Source organism: Erithacus rubecula, assembly GCF_903797595.1.
Source record: "Erithacus rubecula genome assembly, chromosome: Z".
Lineage (NCBI taxonomy): Eukaryota > Metazoa > Chordata > Aves > Passeriformes > Muscicapidae > Erithacus > Erithacus rubecula.
The window spans coordinates 691,094-711,909 of NC_136661.1; the positions used below are offsets into that span (position 1 = coordinate 691,094).

A 20,816-nucleotide genomic window follows, 5' to 3' on the forward strand; every position below is an offset into this window, starting at 1 on the left:
TGAGACTCTTATCACCCCACTTGACTATTAGCAGCAGCCAATATCCTACTCTTGGATAAAACTGGGATCATCAGCTAAGAAGGACAGGCAGCTGTGGTCTCCTTCCCATTCCTTAGCCCGCACAGGAGGGAACAATACCTCCTCCCACCATACCATCTGTAAGACATTACTGCTTTATTTGAAGTCAGAAATTGCCTTCCTTTCTGCTGGGTATTGCATCTTCCTTGGGGATTTTGTTCCACTTACAGCATTCTGCCTCTTAACCTTTAGCAGGTTGCCACACAGGAGAAGACTCTGTTATATAAGACATCATAAGAGTGGTACCAAGCATGCATAAGAAAACTAAAGAAGACTAAAAGGACACTTACTAGCTCATTAAATGTTTTATAAAATGCCCTTCAGAATGTGATCCTTCTGAGAAGACCAGTTCCACCCCCACCACCTTCTTAACTAGCATTTGGTAGTCGTTTTAACCTGTGGCTTACCTAAAAATAGTTTCCAATCTGAAGATAACATCTTTTCCTCCCACCCACACATGCACGCACACATGCACACACACACACATACACATGGGCACATGCGCAGTTTTCCCTGTTTCCCTGGAAACCCCGCTGGAAAGCATTCACATGCCAACCATGACTGTGATAACTTTTCCATGGCAGTATAAGGCAATTTTTATGTCGTAGGAGAATGGTGCAAAGGCTTCATTGTTTGCATTGGATTTAATCCACTTACCTGAGCAGCAGTCCACAAAGCACGTTTTGCCTTCCCCACTGAAGAGCAGCACCACCATTTCCAGACAGATCTCTGATGGGGACATATCTCCCCTTCCCTGGAATACTCATTCCATTCAAATCAAAATAGCTTGGTATGAATGGGAGTAGCATTGCATTCTATGAGTCAGGGTATTGATCTGAGCTATGTTAAACATTACTATTTCATAGAGAGAGAGGGTAGAGAAGATTAGAACAGCCTTCGTTGTAAGGCTGCGATATATTCCAGCATTCCTAGTATTTGTTTGATTCATCATAAGAAAATTATTTTCCAAAGCCCAAATATGTTTTCAGTTGCCACGCTTGGTTCTAAAGCAAATGTCTGCATCTTGTTTGCTCATTGTAACTTATAGAGAACTATTGCTATCAAAAGAGATTGATCTTTATTTTCACAATGCTACTCAATTGCCTACTCCACATTTTTTGCTGCTGTATACCAGTTTTGACTTGAAAATTAGGACTGTGAAAAATGGCATGAAGACAGAGTCTTATTTTTTAGAAGTACTTCCATGATACCATGGCTGTTTATTTCCCCTGGTGAGCTGACTGCAGTTTTGTGTGTTAGATTCTGAGAATTTCTTCTCAAATTCCCCAAAGAGTGCTGGCAATAACAGCATAAAAACTAGTACAATAGTTCTGGGAACTGTGATTTTAGTTATTTCTGGAAGTGCCCAAGAGGACATAAGCAGCAATAGGAGAATCTGGACCAAACACCTACCTGACCTTACTCCTTCCCATAGAGTCTGCTGAAAAGGTAGCTCTTCTCAGTGAGTTGATGGTGCAGCAAGGATTAGCACAAATTAGCTCTCCTAAGAAGAGTATCCACATATACAGAATGCATTCTGAAAGGTAATTGATAAAATATTACCGTCTGCTTGAATTTGACTCAGTAATTTGTGATGAAAGATGTTGCTTTCTATCTTAGTCATCCCATAGAAATTGCATACTCTTGCACTAGCTTGCTATCTCACCTTGGTTTTTTTGGTTTTTTTTTTAATGACGTATAGGAGAAGATAGATGACTGATGTGGCATACAGACAAGAAGCAGAAGGCAGAGGCTTGAGGCTGTTCATAATAGGGCTCCAATTGTCTATACTCTCTGCCTTTCTAGTGAAATAGATTATTGTAAGATGTGCCCTTCTAAAAAAAAAAATAAACCCCATTTTGAAAATCACTACATACCTCTGGGATAGAGAATATTTGAGACCACAATCACATCAGTTTTTCTTTACTTACTCATTGTGACAAGCTAGGTTGTACAGAGCTCATTTCCAAAAAAAACCCTCAAAAACAAGCAAACAAAAAAAACCCCCCCACCCCCCCCACAAAAAAAAAAAAAAAAAAAAAAAAAAAAAACCCACCCAAACAAACAACCAAAAAAAAACAAAAAAAAAAAAAAAAAACAAAAAAAAAAACCCCAAAATATCCCAAAACTGAAGAGTCTCTTGCAGCAAAGAAAGAAATTGCCTCTTTATGGGTGGTGCAATATTCATGCTGTAGCATAAGCAAATGGAGCTGCACATGATTCCTGTCTTAAGTTTGCTTTCTTCTGGAGCTCTCATTCTAATTCCTTATTGATTAATTGCATCAGCAGTCAGAATCCACAAGAAATGAATAAGTGTGGGAATTTATATCTTAGTTCTTTATCTTAGGTGGACTAACGGATTAATCCTCAGAATAGGGTATTTATAGTTCATACGTTCTAGCTGTTATACAATACTTGTAGTTGGTGAACAGTGGCAGATTCAGTATTTCTGAGAAGTCTGAGGTGGTTCTTTGTACTTGTTTTCTGTTTTCTTCTAAAAAAAAGTTTAAAATTCCATTTAATGTTTTGCCAGAGAAGCAAGTGTTTTTCCTAATAATATGTAATATTAGTAGTATCAGTAATATGAGCGTAAGCTTCTGTGGATACAATGATTTTGTGATGTTTGCTTAAAGGAGTGATTACCTTGTGACTTTGGCAGATGAAGCTTGCTATAAGCTGTTGTTTAGAAACAAAATTTTTGTGGATGAAATGTCATTGTATGTTTGTGCTGTTTACATAATATGAAACACACCATAATTTCCTCTGTTTGGAAAATTTTTACTGGGAAAATTGGATAGATTTAGATTAGATACTAAGAAGAAATTTTTTATTATGAGCATGGTGAGGTACTGGAACAGGTTCCCCAGAGAAGTTGTGAATGCCCCAAGTGGAACTATGGAAGTGTTCAAGGCCAGACTGGATAGGGCTTTTAGGTGATCTTTAACCCAAACCTTCTAACCCAAACCATCACATGTTTCTAAAACAGTCCTGAGCAAATCAGTAAGTGCTTTATTCCCTGGGATTACAGATAAGTATTTGATAGATGTTCTTGCATAAAGAACTGTGAAATATAGAACATCCGTAGTTTTTGTACCTTTTTAATTGTTGGTAATGATTTAAAATAAAAGAAGAGCTGAAGTAGCAAGAATAGAGTTTTGAATGTATGTAGATTGATTTTAAAAGGTTTATTAGTTAAAAATGTATCAAAGATAACACCAAGCAGAATAACACTTCTAATCTCATTTCTTAAGATGCAAAGGAGGCATTTTCCTAGTAGAGGATTCCTTTCCTTATCATCATTAATAATAATAATAATAATGATAATAGCAATAATAAAATATAAGCCAGGGTACCACAATTATCCCATCTAGGCATTAGTATACATTTGATATTCAGCACTGCAAATGTCTCTGTAACAATAAGACAGTCTCAGACATCAGCAAGAAGAAATGAGGATCCTATGCATAAAGAGTAAAAATAATTATGACAGAATTAGTAAGGATTTCATAGAAATACAGTAATGACTACTGTATGTGAGGATCTAATTCAGCTACATTTAAATCTTTAATGACTGGTTAAGGCATGAAGGGCACAAGTATGTCATTCCTGTCTGCAGAACATGATGCAGGAAGAAACAGGAAGACTCAGAAAGTCAGTAACTTGTTTCAAGAGTGGTGTCACCAGCAGAATTTTAGGGTTTTTTTGTCATGAATTGGCTTAAATGAGTCTAGGGCTGCTGATGACTTGAAGGGTACACCTGTCTCAAAGGAGCATAGGGATCAGAGTTAGCAGGGCTTATTGAAAGAGCCTTAAACTAGATTTGAAAAAAGAAAGGGATTAAACCAGGCATGCTAGAGATAAGACAAGAAGTTGGCTTATCATCAAACATCAATGTTTGAGGAACAGTGTGCTAGTGTGGTCCTTCAGTCTCCTCCATCATTTGCTGACCACACCAGAGTACATTTGAGATGTCCCTGTACTAATTCACATAGCACCTTCACCATCCCAGTGGAGGTGATGGATCAAGGTCTATGTGCAGCTACAAAGATCTAAGCATCATCAATCCATTAGAAACTGCAGAAGCACCTGAGAGCAGTCACAACAGTCCTCCCCCCCAGTATATGACAGGAATAATAGCCCAATTAAAAAGCATGCAGTGTGTGCAACAAACAAGAGGCACTGGAAGCCATTCAGCAGCTGGAAGACTATGATGCAATTGCAGTACCAAACATACTTGGATTAATTGCACAATTGGAGTGATGCAATGGTTGGCTATAAACTCTTCAGAAGAGATAGGCAAAGAAGGAGAGATGGTGTGGTAGCCCAGTAAGTTATGGAGTGTTTGACTTTCTCAAGCTTGAAGATAGTTTTAAAAGGGTTGAGTATTTATGGGTAAGACCAACAAAACCTATGTCCTGGTGGGAGTCTAGTATATAGCATCCAACCAGTTCAAAGAGGAAGACAAAAATATACTATGAGCAGCTGGAGGAAGTCTTATAATTGTGGGATCTGTTTCTTCTGGGACACTTTAACCTAGCAGTTGTCTGCTGGAAATACAATACAGCCAGCCAAGGAAGGTGCCCAGCTGGACCTGCTGCTTGTGAACAGAGGATTAGTAGGAGATGTGGTGGTCAGAGGCCATCCTGGGCACAGAGACCACCAAAAGAGAGCTTCTTTCTATCCTCAGGGCTGTAAGGAGGGCAGTCAGCAGAACTGCTGCCTGGGTCTTCCAGGGGCAGACTTTGACCTGTTTACAGGGCTGGTTGGTAGAGTTCCTTGGGATGTGGTCCCAAGGGGACAAGGGAGTGCAGGAAAGATGAACATAGCTCAAGAAAACAATCTTACAGGTGTAGGAGCAGGTATGATCAGCTCCCAGGTCCCCATGTGCTGAAAGAGGAGCTGTCTGGGAAGAAGACTAGCCTAGCTAAATGGAGCTTAGGCTGAGCTGAGGAGAAAAATGAGGGTTTACAAACTTTGGAAGAAGGGACAAGCAACTCAACAGGACTACAAGGATATTTTAAGATTGTGCAGGGAGAAAATTAGATGGGCCAAAGCCCATCCAGAACTTATTTTGACTTCTTCAGTTAAAAGACAATGAAAGGTGTTCTAAAAAGACATTAGCAACAGAAGGAGGGTTAAGGACAATCCTCATCCTTTCTTGAATAGAATGGGAAATGTTGCAACAAGAAATAAGGGAAAAGCAGAAGTGTGGAATGCCTTTTTTGCCTCATTCTTTAACAGCAAAATTGGCTGTCTTCAGGGTCAGTCAAACCCCTGGGCTGGAAGACGGGGATGAGGAGCAGAATGAAGCTCCCATAATCAAAGAGGAAATGGTCAGTGACCTACTATAATCCTTGACACACATAAATTTCTGAGGCTGGATGGGATCCACTGAGGATACTGGTGGAAAAGCTCACAAGCTGCTTTGCATCATTTAACAGCAGTCCTGGCTAACTGGGGAGGTCCCAGTTGATTTGAGTTGGCAAGTGTAATGCCCAGCTACAGAAAGGATGGGAAGGAGGATCCAGAGAACTGCAGGCCTGTCAGTCTGACCTCAGTGCCAGGGTTGGTGACGAAGCAGATCACTCTGAGTGCCATCACACAGCACGTGCACATCAAGGGGGGTGGGCCCCACCAGCCTGGGTTTGTCAAAGGCAGGTCCTTCTTGACCAGCCTGATCCCCTTCTGTGACAAATTGACTCGTGTAGTGAATGAGGGAAAGGCTGTGGATATTGTCTACCTTAGTAAAGCATTTGACGCCATTCCCACAACATTCCTCTGGAGAGACTGGCTTTCTATGGTGTGGATGGGTGGACTGGGTAAAAAACTGAGTGGATGGTAGCGTCCAGAGAATGGTGGTGAATGGAGATAAATCCAGCTGTCAGTCCCTGGTGGTGTTCTCCAGGGCTCTGAACTGGGACCAGTCCTGCCTAAAGTCTGAATTGATAATTTGGATCAGGGGATCAAGTACACCTGTCATTTGAAGATGAAAACTGGACTGGACTGTTGATCTTCTAGAAGGTAGGAAGGCTATGCAGAGGGGTTGGACAGGCTGGGTCCATGGGCTGAGGCCAGTAATGTGAGGTTCAGTAAGGCCAGATGCTGTCACAACACCATGCAACAATGCTGCAGGCTAGGGAAGAGTGCACAAAAAAATTCATGGTGGGAAAGGACCTGGATGTCATTTATTCTAGATCTCCAGAGGTCCCTTCCAACCCTGACTATTCTATGATGCTGTGCTGGCCAAGAGCAGCTAAACATGAGCCAGCTGTGTGTCCAGGTGGCCAAGAGGTCCAGTGGCATCCTGGCTTGTATTAGCAATAATTTGGCCAACAGGACCAGGGCAGTGTTTGTTCTCTGTACCCCTGGCACTGGTGAGGCCACATCTCAAATCTCATGTTCACTTTTGAGCCCCTTATCACAAAAAAGGATTGAATTGCTGGAGTGTGTCCAAGAAGGGCAAGGGAGCTGGTGATGTGTCTGGAGCACAAGGCCTGTGGGAAACAGCTGAGGGAGGTGAGTTTTAAAGCCTGGAGAAAAGGAAGTTCAAGAGAGACCTTAATGCTCTCTAGAGCTGCCTGAAAGGAGGGTGTAGCCAGGTAGGGGTCAGCCTCTTGTCCTAAGTAGCACATGACAGGACAAGAGGAAATGGCCTCAAGATGTGTCAGAGAAGGTTAGATCAGATTTTACAAAAATTGCTTCATGGAAAGGGTTATCAAGCATCGGATCAGTTATCAAGCATAAAGCTAGTTGTGTCACCATCCATGGAAGTGTTTAGAATATATGTAGGTGAGAATATGTATAGGTCTGGGGACATGGTTTGGTGATGGAGCTGGCAGTTAGGTTTATGATTGGACTTGATGATCTAAAGTGTCTTTTCCAGCCTAATATTGCTATTTGTGGAAGATGAAGAAATGTGCCATATTCCAATACTTGGTCTCTGAATGCCCATGTCTGACCATAGCAAGGTGCTGGTGCAAATTGGCTTTTGTTCTCATTTAATATGGCAGTGTCTTTCTGATGGATTGTCATCAGAGTTCATCATATCCAGTGATGCTGCTTTCTCATTTGTCCAGTCCAGTGTCACTGAAGTTAATTAGCTACAGAGTCTTAGCAAAACTTAGCGAATGAGTCTTGGAGTGGAGATGGGTAGGTAGTAGCACTTCAGCTGCCCTAAAGAAATGGAGATCTTTGCATGGTGATGGCAAGTATGTCATAAAGAGAGCAGAATATTCAATTCTGTTAGAGCATGTGAGGGTCAAGGCACATACCAGAACACAACACATCATATGTGTTTAAGCAATTGAATTCCTGGGTATATATCATGTTATAATTACATTTTCTTCTTAGCATTGCAGAATATAATTATACTGAACATTGCAAGTATAGAGTTTTCATCATACAGACGGAAATAAAACTGTATTTTCAGGATTAGTTTCTGCAAACTGCGACAGTGCATATTCAGATGTACATGGCTGGAGCCACAGACAGTGCATGAAATCTCTGCCATAAATCTATGCTGAGTCATTTTCTGTTGCTGCTGCTTAGTGCACAGCATGACACTTGCATTTGTATGGTTTTAGATCTGCTGAAATTATTTCCCATTCTTTTCATCAACATCAGTGGATAATTTAGTTTGCTTTGAAATTCATGGAAGCAAGATCTACATTACTTCCACTGATTTTTGGAAGGTCAGCATTGAAAATGAGATGCCAAATCCAATTTAAAAACAGGAAAGGAATATCCTTTTTGCAACATCTGTAATGTATCCTGGAGTTAAACTAGAAAAAAAAATTATTTTGCCTGCACTGTGAACTTTTGTTTGGCCTTATATTTTGAGGATAGTTGTCTTGGGGAAAGGGATGATGTAGGATAATTGGAAGGTGGAAAGATCTTGAACAGATAGATCAGGGTTTCTCAGGCAGATCTAGCAATTTCCAAAAGCAATTCTTTGTGGTTCTTTTCTACAGCCATTCATGCTACCTCTGTGTTCATGCACACCCAGAGGTGTTTGACTCAGACATGAGAATAGAGCAGTGTTGAAGTACAATGTGTACTGGTACAGTATTGCAAGAGCCAACATAGGCATTACTGTCTAGATATTTCTAAGACTCATGTGCAAACTCAGACTAATGTAAAGTTTAGTTGTAATTAAATATAATTGTTAATCATGGCTAATCTCTAAAGATGGCAATTCAGGAAGTACTTTGCCACTCAGTGCTGTTTATGCAACAGTCACTTAGAAAGCTTTATTCCAGCTGAGTTGGCTGATTGAATTACACAGAGGCCATTCAGAAAGAGTTACCTAGGCAACCCTTCAATTGGTCCTTTTGCGATCAAATTTTATCTCAGCCATCATTTTTCAAAGCTGAGCCTGTGTCTCAGGCTGATTTTCCCACACCAAAAGTATCTACCAAAATGGAAAATAAATGGATTTGGTTTTGGGAAGTAGCCTTACAAACTTCTCCTCCAGCACAGTTCCTCTAAAGTCAGGCTTCAGTAGATTTCCAGCAATGAAGCATTGTATGTCCACTTCAGTGAAGAGCTAAAAGCTAAAGGCAAAAGCTGGCCTCTTAATAAGCGCTCAGGAACCTCTGAAGTACTGTGTTGAGTGCTATAAATTGTGGTTATACATTTTTAAATTTTTTTAATTATTATAACCATTATTCACTTTACTGTTGTCATACAGTCATGCAATTTGGGAGTTTCACAAAGTATAGGGGTTAGGAAAATGTCCTCTGTTGACATCAACATGCAACTCAGAAGTAGCTGCAACTTGTCAGTGTGTCAAGAGGTAAATAGGAATTTGCTTCCAGTTCACTGATACCAGATGATACTTTCATAGTGAAAGATCCTAAGATAAGAGCTGAGCTTTCTTCTTTAGGTACTGATCAGTTGTGGTAGTTGAACAATTCAGAAGTTCACAATAGTAAACAATAATCAAGACCAGTTCTTCAAAATTAGCTGTAAGTAGAAAGTGTTATTAACAGTATCAACATATGGTGACATTTCATCAATAATACTTTTGCTTAGAAAAGAACAACTGGTGTGGTCATTTAAATGATTGCTTCATATAACATTACCATAAGGTTTATGTAAGCAATCTTAATATAGGGCAAAAACTAAAAAGAAACCGATTATAAATCTATAGGACGGGTAACATGCATATTGTGGAGATGTCTCAATTATTATCTTTTTTCAAAAATAAATCCAAGAACACTACCTGAAGAAGTCATCATATATCACTCACATTGTCAAACAGTGGTACTCTTTTTCAGACTTTATCTTTCATTGAGCTCTCTACATATCTTTCCACAGTTTTAACAGCATTTGCATTATACATGTCTATGTGAAGGTATTGTTCAGTCCATTTTTTCAGTTGCCTGATTCTACAATTTACATGCAGTTCTGGAGACATCACCTGTCTATGTTAACAATTCTAAAGTTATTTTAATACGTGCCTGCAAAAGGCTGAGTCATGCCCACCATACTTGCTCCATTTTGTTGGCAGAAGCAGTCTAAGGAAAGAGAAGTGTATGGCAGCCAAGTGTTTTCTGTTGTAGGAGAGGGCTCCTATACACCTACTCTGTAATAGGTGTGACAGGTGGGCAGCTTACACATAAATAGAGACAAGGGACTGATGTCAAAATCAGCAGCACAAATTGGAGAGGAGTGCTTTAGCACCAAGTTGTTGGGAATGCTGCTGTGTTGTGACTGTTCTGAACATAAGAGTCTTTAGTAGAGACATGGAGAAGCCCTTTCCTTATGTGGAGGAAACACACACAACAGTGCTGGGGTCCAGACAAGATAGGCCATCTCCATCCTAGTTGGTGTCACAGTTTGAGTGGGCAGAGCCCTGAGCAGCCCAGCCTGACCCTAACAGCTCAGCACTAGAGCTCCACAGGTGCCTGAATTACCCTATTTCCCTGTGGAGAAGACACTACATACAAATATATATGCATTTATATTTAATAGTAAGGTTTCAAGTTACTCACAAAAGCTTCAGTTAGATGTATGTATACATTTATATGTATGTGTAAAGATTTGTTTATATCTATGTTTGTGTGTGTGTGTGTGTGTGTGTGTGTATGTGCACAGGCACATATGTGCACACATTCTCTCTTGTCTGTGTGGCCAGGCTTGATGCAGCCCAGACAAGTCTTAACCCCTGACTAGACTAGCCCACATCCCAAGGGAAAGCCATGGGAACATTTGTCAGAGACACCCTGTGCATCCCAAGGGACCAACCACCTTGTCAACAAATGGACATCCTCAGGCAGCACAGGCTGAGGGATACCTCACAGTCTGGCCAAAGTCTTTTTTTGGTGTGTCCTAGCTAACATTGCTAGGTAGGTGTGGTGTTAATTCAGTGTTTTCAGATGCCATAGTTCTCCCTGACACACAACACTGTCCTTGAACTCCTTTGGAAAGAATTCCTAACTTCCTTCATCCACTTTGACAATCTGCTCACTAGAGCTTTTCTTACAGAATGAAGAGGATGAGGAGGAACAGCCTCTCAGCCTGGCCTGGCCAGAAACCAAACGCAAGCAGGTCACCTATCTTCTCGTGCTACCCATTGTTTTCCCACTGTGGGCTACCCTGCCAGACGTCAGAAAACCAGTAAGTAACTGTTGTTTTAAGTCAGTGTGTCCTGCACAAAAGCGTGGCTCTCTAGTTAAATGCCAAAAAAGGACTAGAGCTATTAGGTTTTTTTAATTGTTTATTCTTTGAAGAAGAGGCTACAACATTAGTATTCAAATCTTCAAATGCGAATGGGTCTTTTAAGCAACTGGTAGGTAAAAGATCTATAAAGATTATAATTTGTATTCTCTTGTACTTTATGACATAAAGTGAATGGTCTGAAAAATTCTTTGGGGCCTTCACATTTGTATTTTTGAATCTCTGCTGAACACAAGAGTGCTCAGTATCTGTCTATCTGTAGAGCCCTAAAGGGTATGACTGGAAGGATTTTAGACTGTCTGAATTTTTTTTGTAGTTAAACATAATGATTTGTATTTCTGTTAAATTTATGTTCTATTAGACCTTTCTCTTCTGTCCATAATATTATAATTTTCATACTAGGATGAGATCTGTAAGTCCTTTCATGTATAAAATACTTGCTAGTTTTGTCCTAAACACAGCTTGAAGTAATGTAAGACTGACAAGTTACCAAGGCTCACCACTTTTATACTCACATATACAAATAGACCTGACTGGGAAGGCTCATAGAAAGTAAAAGAGAGAGCACCAAGAGCTGAAAAAAAAAAATTAGTGGTGTTTTAATGTCTTTTCCTTTCTGGATCAAAACCAGGTTTAAAACTGCTGCAAGGGAGGCATACACAGCATGTAAGCTTATAAATCAACACCCTGAATTCTTTTTTCCTCCTCACACACAGTGAAAAATCTTCCCATCCCACACACTGAAAAACTGCAATTCAGTGCAAGAAAAAAGCTAAAATAAGATCTCTGACTTGTTTTTAGATAAAAAGTTCCAAAGGCTATTAAGTGACGTTTTCCATTCTGATGCTTTTCCCCTTCCTAATATTTAAGCTTTTGTTTTCTTAAAGAATACAGAAAACTCTGGAAATCACTTTAGTTTCATAACACATTTCATGAATTTCAAGATTGTTTATTTCTGAATTTATGCTCTCCTTTTGTCATTCAAAATCATCCTTCTTATATTTTTCATGAGTGAAAATGTTTGAGAAATATTTATGGGCATTGTTTTGAATTTTGAAAATCTGAAAGTAATTTAAGTAGACCTGTAGCATTATCCAATATTCTGTACTGCACAAATGAGAACAGTTTTGTATATAATAGTTTTGGAAAATTAATATCTTGACAAGTTGCCTGCAACTGTGTGATGTAGTGTGATTATTAACACTAGTACCATTCACAACAGAACTCTATGTTGACATCCAGCAGCTAAAATACCCTGCCATACCACGAAAGATAAACATGGTTATATGTGCCAGATAGACAAGTGGACAACAGAGTTTTAAAACTCCATTCACTGAAAGGAGTAGTTTTTTATAAAGACTATTAATTCATACAGACTATTTTATTAAACTACAAATAATGTAGTTTACAATTACATGTGGGTTAACAGAAGAGGTAATGGGCTGAATCAATATGACAAGCTGCTTACTTTGAACACTGCTGTCAAAGAATTCATCAGATTATTGCATAAACGATCTAACATTTTAAGTATGCTTAATTAATGTATCTTCAAAATATTGTCGCTTATTTCTGTGTGCCATTCCCACTAATCCCTTTCTAACTAAATGATGCCTGCTATCACAGATCAGCATGTGCATCAGACAATAATTTTCAATGAAATCTGTGAGATTAAAGTTAAAGCAAACCTAAAATAATATTCAACTAGACTTTTTAGATAGGCCTGCCATCAGGGGCTCAATTTGCAAGTGTGGTAATTTTAGTCAGAAAACCAAATTCTGCATCAGGATGCTCAGATTAGCATATGCATATATAAAGTCAATGCTTGTGTGCTATATACTGATTTGAAAGACCATATGGAGCCTTTGGCATCCTCTGTGGGTGTCCACTTTTCAATTAGTTCTTCTTTCCATCTAGAATCTTTTTTCTAATGTATATTTTATCTCCACATAAAGGAGATGGTTTGCCTGCATTTATTTTTACTATTCCAAGATACATTTAGCTCCATGAAACCCAGAAGCTCTAGAAAAAATATTTCGTAGACGAGGTCTCTGGTTCTAAAGTTAGCAAAATCCTGCTGCCTTATTATGCTCTGGTGCACACATATGCAGATTTTCATATACTTAATGTAGATTATGCATTAGTTCAGATAACTGTCAGCTGATTGACTAGCTGAGATGTTTTAATGTGTTTAGTGCCTTAATAACACCTGCTCACAGTGTTAAGCCAGTATATATTAAAATCCTTACTATAACATCAATATTGTTGTTGGCATATCCCAGCGGTAGGTGTGCCCCTGGGAAATTCCTTTCCTGAATTTTTGCTCAGGTGTTTTGAACAATAATGGATATTTTTTCTGTCCTAATGGCTCGTTTCCCCACTGGCTCTGTAAAGTCACATATGTAATTGCATACCTCCTGGAGTAACAGATATTGAAAGATTGAAAGAAAAATTATGTGACCTAGGGCCCCAGTAGGTGAGGGGCAGATATTGTACACCACCTCTTTTATTATAACCTTACTCCACTGCCCATCCATTTGCACTACAGGCAGGAAAAATGACTTTTGGGGCTCCATTCCTGCCATCACTGGATCCATATGAGGGAGTTCCTTTCTGTCTCTGCAAATTCCCATTACAAACGAAGAGATACAACTTCCGTGAACTCTTGTTGCCATACAGAGATGTACTGTTACCAAGGGGACATGGACAACATGTTCCTGTACAGATCCACTTAGAGGAGCAAGTTCTGAATAATCAGAGTTAAGCACTGTTACGTGTGAAAGAAAGATAAAACTTTGCAATGCAGATACGTTTATGAATGAGACAAACATGTTGAATCATTCAGGTTAGAGATGTTGGTAATAATGCTGGTTAAAATTAGAAGAGTTACCTTCCAAATTATTCAGCACACACTACCTTACAGGATCAAGATCTAAGAAGAAAGGCCTTCATCTATTTCTGCTACTTATAGCCCTGGTTTTCAGACACTGACACTAAATAAATACATAAAAATGTATAGAGAAAAATGTTTTTAAGGTTTCTGATAGACAGGAACAATACCAATCCATCTAATCTACAGTAGAACTACAAAATTCTTTTGCTTTTGTTAAAGGAAAATAGCATATGAACTGAATGAGCAATGGCTTCTTTAATTTGTTACTAGGACCACAAAAGAGCCAGTTGCTAATAAACTCTGCACTCTGTCTTTACAAGGCAGCCACCACAACAGCTACTGAAAAAGATGGAGGGAAGTATTGTTGTCTACTGTCTCTGAGTAATTATTCTAGGGAAATGCTTAGAAACTTGGCAGCTCTCTGTATTTCAAAGAGCTAGGGAATAGGAATTGCATAAATCTCAAAAGAATGCTGAAACTAGTTACAAAACAAGCATGATGATTATTATTGTTACACTCTGGAAAAAAATGCAGCATACAAAAAAAAGAATCAGCATTCTTGTTATGGCTTTTTAAAATTTTCATCTATATGCAAATTATATAGCTGCACCTATGGAATCCATTTTTTATTTCATCACCTCTAAAATGTACAGTCTTTAAATTTTGCCCTTTCTGAATTTAAATGTTACCCATTTTAAAGTAGGTAATTTAAGTGTTAAGCCTATTAAAGTATCTTGGACTGCTGCTTATCAGTTAATTTTAGTGGGAGAGGATTAGCTAAGACAGGCAAGGAGTACACATGCTGCAAAGTTACTGACTTGGAATTCTTAGCCATCCAAATTCCATGGGTATCTCGCTCAGGCAGTGTCTTCTTGTTTTGCAAGAACCATTTGGTGTACATAATCACACCAAACTGACCAGTCTGACTCTAGTTGTATTAGTTTTGCTTAAATCACTGTATGCTTAAATCTTGAGTATTGTGCAGTGATCATTCAAATTGCATTGCTGCAAGTTTCTCTGTGCAGATTTTGTGAGCAACCAGTTCCAACAAGTTTGTTGCTTCATTGTCTCATTTACCGTATGTCTTGCCAAAAGATCAAAGGAAGTTCACAAGGAAGATGAAAAATGTTGAAAGTTGGAAAAGTTGACTACTAAAAATGGTGAAAACAAAGTGCTAGCTGTTTAGTTTTGAAAGAAGAAATTACTATTTATATCCATTTATTCTTACCGGTCTTAATTCTGCTCCTACTGGTGACAGATCATTGTAACCATTGATATGTTTCTTTCAAACTGTGTTCTTTTTCACATTAAGTTCTTCTGTCCCCCAATGAATATAAAATTTTGATTTTAAACTTTTAAGTTCTACCTGAGTAGGTTTTAAATATCCTAAGCTCATTATCATATTTTCTGGTTTGATAGAAATTTAGAAGTCTTGTTTGTAAAAGTAACTCTGTAATGAGTTGAGAAGCAATCAAGAAATAGATCAACCAAAGTACCCTGAGTAGTTCTAAAAACAGTGCTTGTGATAGTAGTGGAATTTATAAGAAAAGGATGTTTTCAAGTGCCATGGTGGTTATTTAAGTTTGAAACACTTACTGGACCACTTCTTTAAGTCCAACAGAAGTTCAGTTATTTATACCATGAGGGTGTTTAGAATCACAGATTCATGAAATGGTTTGGGTTGGATGGGAACATTAGAGATCATCTGGTTCCAACCCTCATGACATACGCAGGGACACCTTTCCCTAGATCACTTAGAGCCCAGTCCAGCCTGGACTTGAACACTGCCAGGGATGAGGCATTTGCAGCTTCTCTGGGCAGTCTGTTCCACTGTCTCAACATCCTCATACTAAAGACTTCTTCCTAATGTCCAATCTAAACCTATTTTCTTTCAGTCTTTTTGTCCTGTCACTACATGCTCTTGTAAACAGTCTCTCTCCATCTTTCTTGTCAGCTCCCTTCAGGTATCAGAATGTCACAAATATGTCACCCCTTCATTCTCTTCTCCAGGCTGAACAATCCCAATTCTCCTAGCCTTTCCTCACAGAAGAGGTGTTCCATCCCTCTAGTAGTGCTGTTAAATCTGTACCATATTTAAGTGTGTTCCTGTGGATATTCAGTTGTGAAATTGTATAGGTCATGTTAGTCAACATGCTTAGTTTTCAGGAAGACATTTAGCATTATGCAAAGTACACACAGGGAGTGAGTAGGTGCTCTGTAGCACAGCCAGGAGCTGCACCTGCTGCTGGAGCAGATAGGGACCTTCTATTTGTACCATGATGTGGATGAGCGTGCACAACTGCCATTGCTGACTTTACCCTTTTTACATCAGTTAATGTTTCGAGCTCATTACACTTACATCAGCAGAAAGTCCACACAGTTTCACTGAGCTACAGGTCAGCCTCGTTGTTTTCAGCTTCAGCTGGAAAAACACAGTGACATTCCTGCTTGACCAGCTCTAATGACCAGCCCAAAATACTGATCATCTCTAGGTCTACAGCCATCCTGTGGTTCTGTGGTGATCAGTTTCTAAATGAAGCTGTTTCATACAGATGCCTGCTGAGTTTGTTACGTAAGAAAAGCTGCCTGTGTAGCTCTCTAAACTCCCTAAAAAAGAAGTGTTTATTATGGCTTGAAAAATCTGAATCAGAACAAATAGTATTTCTCTCCAGAAGTCACATTGAGGGAAAGCCCTGCAATTCCATCTACTCCTACAACATCTGGGAATGATCCACAATCTTATGAGCCTTCTGGTGCAGCAGAGGCAGAACCTGCAATGAAAGTGCACAAAATTCTGGAGTGGAAGTGGATTTAGTGAGAACCAAATGGGAAGGAGTACTGCAGGACTGAGCAGCAGCTGAAAGAGGCTTTCAGAGTGCTTTAACTTACTTCCACAGGCAGTCCAACTGGTTATTTGTGCAAATTTATAGAACTCTGCTAGTCGCATGTTAGAAATCATCTGGGGTAAGATCTGCAATTCAGAAGGTCAGTGACCATAAAGAAAGATAGTAGAATTAATTCATGGGATAAATTTAAGTACTGATTTGATTTAGAGAGTGTTTGCCTGGTGCAGTACTGCAGTTTTGTTTCCTTCCTTTAGCATTAACTTGATCTGTTTTTGTTACATATATTCAGTTAGTCAATAGGAAATACAGAAAATGCAAAAGATTGGAAAGAGCCAAAATAAACCATTAATCTGAATATAACCCATTCATTGCCTGCAAGAACACTATTCAAAATCTGACACTAGTAAGGGAGACAGTGAAAATGAAAATTAAATTACTTCAGTGTTACGCAGAGTTTTTAAATCACTGAAGGGTCTGACAGTATGTTTTGCATGTTTTTATAACATTTTAACATTAAATTTCTCTACAAAATGAAGCAAGGAAAACACATGCTTAGCCTATTGAGAAAGTGAGTAGGTTTCACAAGCAGAGTAAATAAATTCTAAATGTGCATGTTTTTTAGCTCTCCCATATGGCAGTCTTTGTTATACTGACTGTGAAAGTTGTTGCAAAAAGTTACTAATGTAGGAAGGAAAAATATGGGCACCTGTTGAAGCAATTTGAAAACATTAATTCTGAAGAAACATGAAATTATTAATAAATTTAGAAGTCAAACCACTATTGAGCTAAACACATATGCAAACTGCATTGTAACAAATCATTATAAAAATTACAACCAGAACTTGCCATTCATCATACAAGTTCTTATTTTATGACTGAAGCAATTGGAAGAATGAGGCATAGGTAAGAAATACCAATGTCAGGGCATCTGTTTCTTACCTTGCTTGACAGGTATTTTGATTATCATCTGATCATCAGAACGGTTGCTAAGAACAGGCCATTAGAAAAAATGAGAAGCCTCTCTTATATTGAGAAGCAATTAAGAGTATGGCATGTCATCCTTCAATGTATGTCTTTATTTCTCCTTGTTTCTGTTTCAGACATCAAGAAAATTTTTTCCTATCACGTTTTTTGGCTCTATCAGCTGGATTGCCTTCTTTTCTTACTTGATGGTCTGGTGGGCACACCAGGTAAGGAGGTGATACTGGTACAAAATAAAGGCCCTGCATTATGTTTTGCACTGTAAAAGATCATTTCTAATCAGAATCCATCTATCTCCTGCTGGGTGCTGCTGTATTTCGGGAGCTGTAACCATGGATAAAGTAAATCAGTGCTCACTAAATGGAAAATAGTTCAGAGAGCTGTGGCTGGCCTGACCACAGGACTTGATCACTCTCTTAACATCAGAAGCATCAGTAACTGCCTGTCAATACCTTATGCTTCTATTTAAAAGTCTTATCTGTGAAATCTGTGAAATCTGTGAAAACTATTATTTTTCAGATCTTGCCTGGAGTTCTCCAAGCTACTAGTGGGGAAGTCCAGGACAGCTGAAAACATTTCTTCACTGCAGGACACTTTTTCTATTTTTTTGGTTTTTAAAACCCTTCTAGGTTGGAGAGACCATTGGTATTACTGAAGAAATCATGGGATTGACTATTCTAGCTGCTGGCACATCCATTCCTGACCTTATTACCAGTGTTATTGTAGCACGCAAAGGTCTGGGGGACATGGCTGTATCCAGTTCTGTTGGAAGCAACATATTTGACATCACAGTGGGGTAAGTTCTACACCAAGAAAATTGTCTACTTTAAATAAGTCTATTGTTCCTAGCACTTTGCTGTGGTATTGCCCACAAGCAGCAATCTTTAAAAAGGAGAGTGATGTAAATAATACAGCAAATGTTACTGTGGCAAGTAGAAGTTTATAGATAGATGAAGAAATGTTATAAATTCATTGCCTAATCCCTGCTTTGATATATAACTGAGAAGCTTAGGCAAGTGAATTGCACTTTAAAATTGTGCGAGGGCATTGTTCCAAAAGGGAATTTCAAAGCTTTTTATAATTTTGTGAGGCTGTTGTTTGCTTTCTGCTACCACTCATTGTGCTTATACTAGAGCTTTCTTTATAAATGATGGTCAGGAACAATTAATTGCCTCTGCAGTATTCAACATGTTTGCTGTAATAAAAACAGAAAGTCATTGTCTTGTGTAACTCGTTTAGGCTGCTGTTGACAAGTGATTAATTTTTTTTCCTATACCTGACAATTCTCAAATTACAAACCAATTCTCTGTTAACAAAAAGAACCCTTTTTTATAGCTCTGACAATGTGAAGCTACATGAGACTCTGCAGAAATTTTCTATTTGCACTTCACTGTTTCATGGCAGCTCTAAGGTAATGATTTCTGGCATAATGTTGTAATTCAAATTCTTTTTTTATCTTTTGAGACCAAGGTGGATCAGATTCAGAAGCAGTGTAATCTATGCCTCAGTGCTTCAAAAATATGCAGGAAATACACAGATAAATTCTGTGTTTGTTCCTACATTCCCATCTTCAACACAGGATGGAGGTACTGAAAATCATGTCCATACTTTCAATTTCTCCATCTTTGATTGTTTCTTGCCATCACACACAAACAGAAGAGCAGGTCCAGTCATTGTTACAGCGCCAGACAGCCCAGTTGTAGAACATGGTTTTCACAGCTGAAAATATACCAGCAACTGCACAAAGGTACAAAAAGGGATCTTGAAGTTAGAATACATAATAAGTATCTTTTTTACTTCATCTATTAGCTAATGGCCATACTCTAGACATAGCAGGAAAACTTGGCCAACTTTCTATTAATCTCAAAGCATTAAGTCTTTGAATTGTCTACATGCAGCAAACCTATAAAATACAAGAAAACCATATCCTTCAACTTGGAGTACAGAGGATGCATTACAAAATTATTTTTCTTTTGCAGTGCTTTCTTACTTTTTGAAAAATGTTTAATCTTCCTGACGATGGAAATGGTTTTGTCCTGCACCAGTCTGCCACATTTACAACAGAAATGGCACAGTTGAGCTGTAGACTGGTGTAGTTAGTACTGCAGCTGTAATAAATTATTCTCTCCTGAGCTGCTTATTCAAAGTTTTAATGTTGTGAGCTTCTGACAACTCACTTCATGCTTTCTAAGCCAGCTAAGCTCCAATCAGTGTCTTAAATATTTATTTCAGCTTGACATCTTGCAGAGGGATATTGTCTCCTTGGGTGGCGTGAGAGATGAGAAATGCAATGACAGCAAACACAGAAACAGAAGTTAAGCTGAAGTTCAGTTGAAGTTCACAGTTTAACAGAGGTCTATATAGTAAATGTGGACAAATATACTTAAGGGTGAAATTTTGTGGGCAGTGCCTTGCAGAGTGCTGTTTCTTCATGGCAAAAGACATGTTTCTATGCAACTCACCCTTCTGTCAGGCAGGCTCTTGGAAGGAGTGCAAACAGCTTCTGCAGATGGTGTGAAATCTTGAATCAAATGAAAGGGGTTTTCCTCTTCACAGAGGAAGATGATTTGCCAGCCAAGGGAAATATAATTCACCTCTTCCTGCTTCATTTTATGCAGAAAGCCTTTGGTTGCGTTTTGAATTGTCACCAGAAACTTACTAATGGTCCCTTCTGGACTTCTGCAATGTTTTAAATCAATTTTTCTGTTTCTTAACAGCCTTCCTCTTCCATGGCTCCTGTATGCTGTGGTTAACAGCTTTGCCCCGGTGACAGTCAGCAGCAACGGTCTGTTCTGTGCAATTGTCCTCCTCTTCATCATGCTGCTCTTTGTCATCCTCTCCATTGCTTCCTGCAAGTGGAGGATGAATAAAATCCTGGGTTTCCTTATGTTTGGGCTTTATTTTGTGTTCCTGATTGTCAGTGTCCTTCTGGAGGACAAAGTGATCCAGTGTCCTGTCTCCATCTAGTGGAAAGTGCTGTTTCTCGACAAAAAAACCAAAAAACAAACCAAAAAAAACCCAAAAAACAACCAAAAGAAAAAAAAAACAAACAAAAAAAAAAAAAACCAAAAAAAAAAAGAAGAAAAGCAAAACATACATCTTTATTAAAGAAAAGATAAAAAGATACATATGTCAAAACAAAACAGCAAAAAGAAACCACAGTGGAAGACTTCAGTGGGAATAACCCATGGATCTGTAAATTTCCTCTTCCTGAATTTTAGAAGAGTGAAAGGATACAAAGAGTTGATCTCAGAGCTGAAGAATGGCTGCTGCTGGACAGTGCAGTAACACCTGAAGGGCTGGGTCCAGGTGCACCGAGGTCTCTCTGCTGCAGAACATCC

General features: G+C 38.8%; 1 protein-coding gene across 10 annotated transcripts in view; it reads left to right on the forward strand.

Moving 5' to 3' along the window:
• SLC24A2 (solute carrier family 24 member 2) overlaps nucleotides 1–20,516 on the forward strand; it is a 106,280-nt gene extending 85,764 nt beyond the window's left edge. For all 10 annotated transcript variants that reach the window (XM_079330164.1, XM_079330169.1, XM_079330166.1 and 7 more), the window contains 4 exons: nucleotides 10,567–10,698; nucleotides 17,595–17,684; nucleotides 18,105–18,271; nucleotides 20,193–20,516. In XM_079330164.1, coding sequence (XP_079186290.1) covers nucleotides 10,567–10,698; nucleotides 17,595–17,684; nucleotides 18,105–18,271; nucleotides 20,193–20,442 — 639 coding nt within the window. In that variant the 3' untranslated portion in view covers nucleotides 20,443–20,516. The remainder of the gene's footprint in view (nucleotides 1–10,566; nucleotides 10,699–17,594; nucleotides 17,685–18,104; nucleotides 18,272–20,192) is intronic.
• Nucleotides 20,517–20,816: the final 300 nt, after the last annotated feature.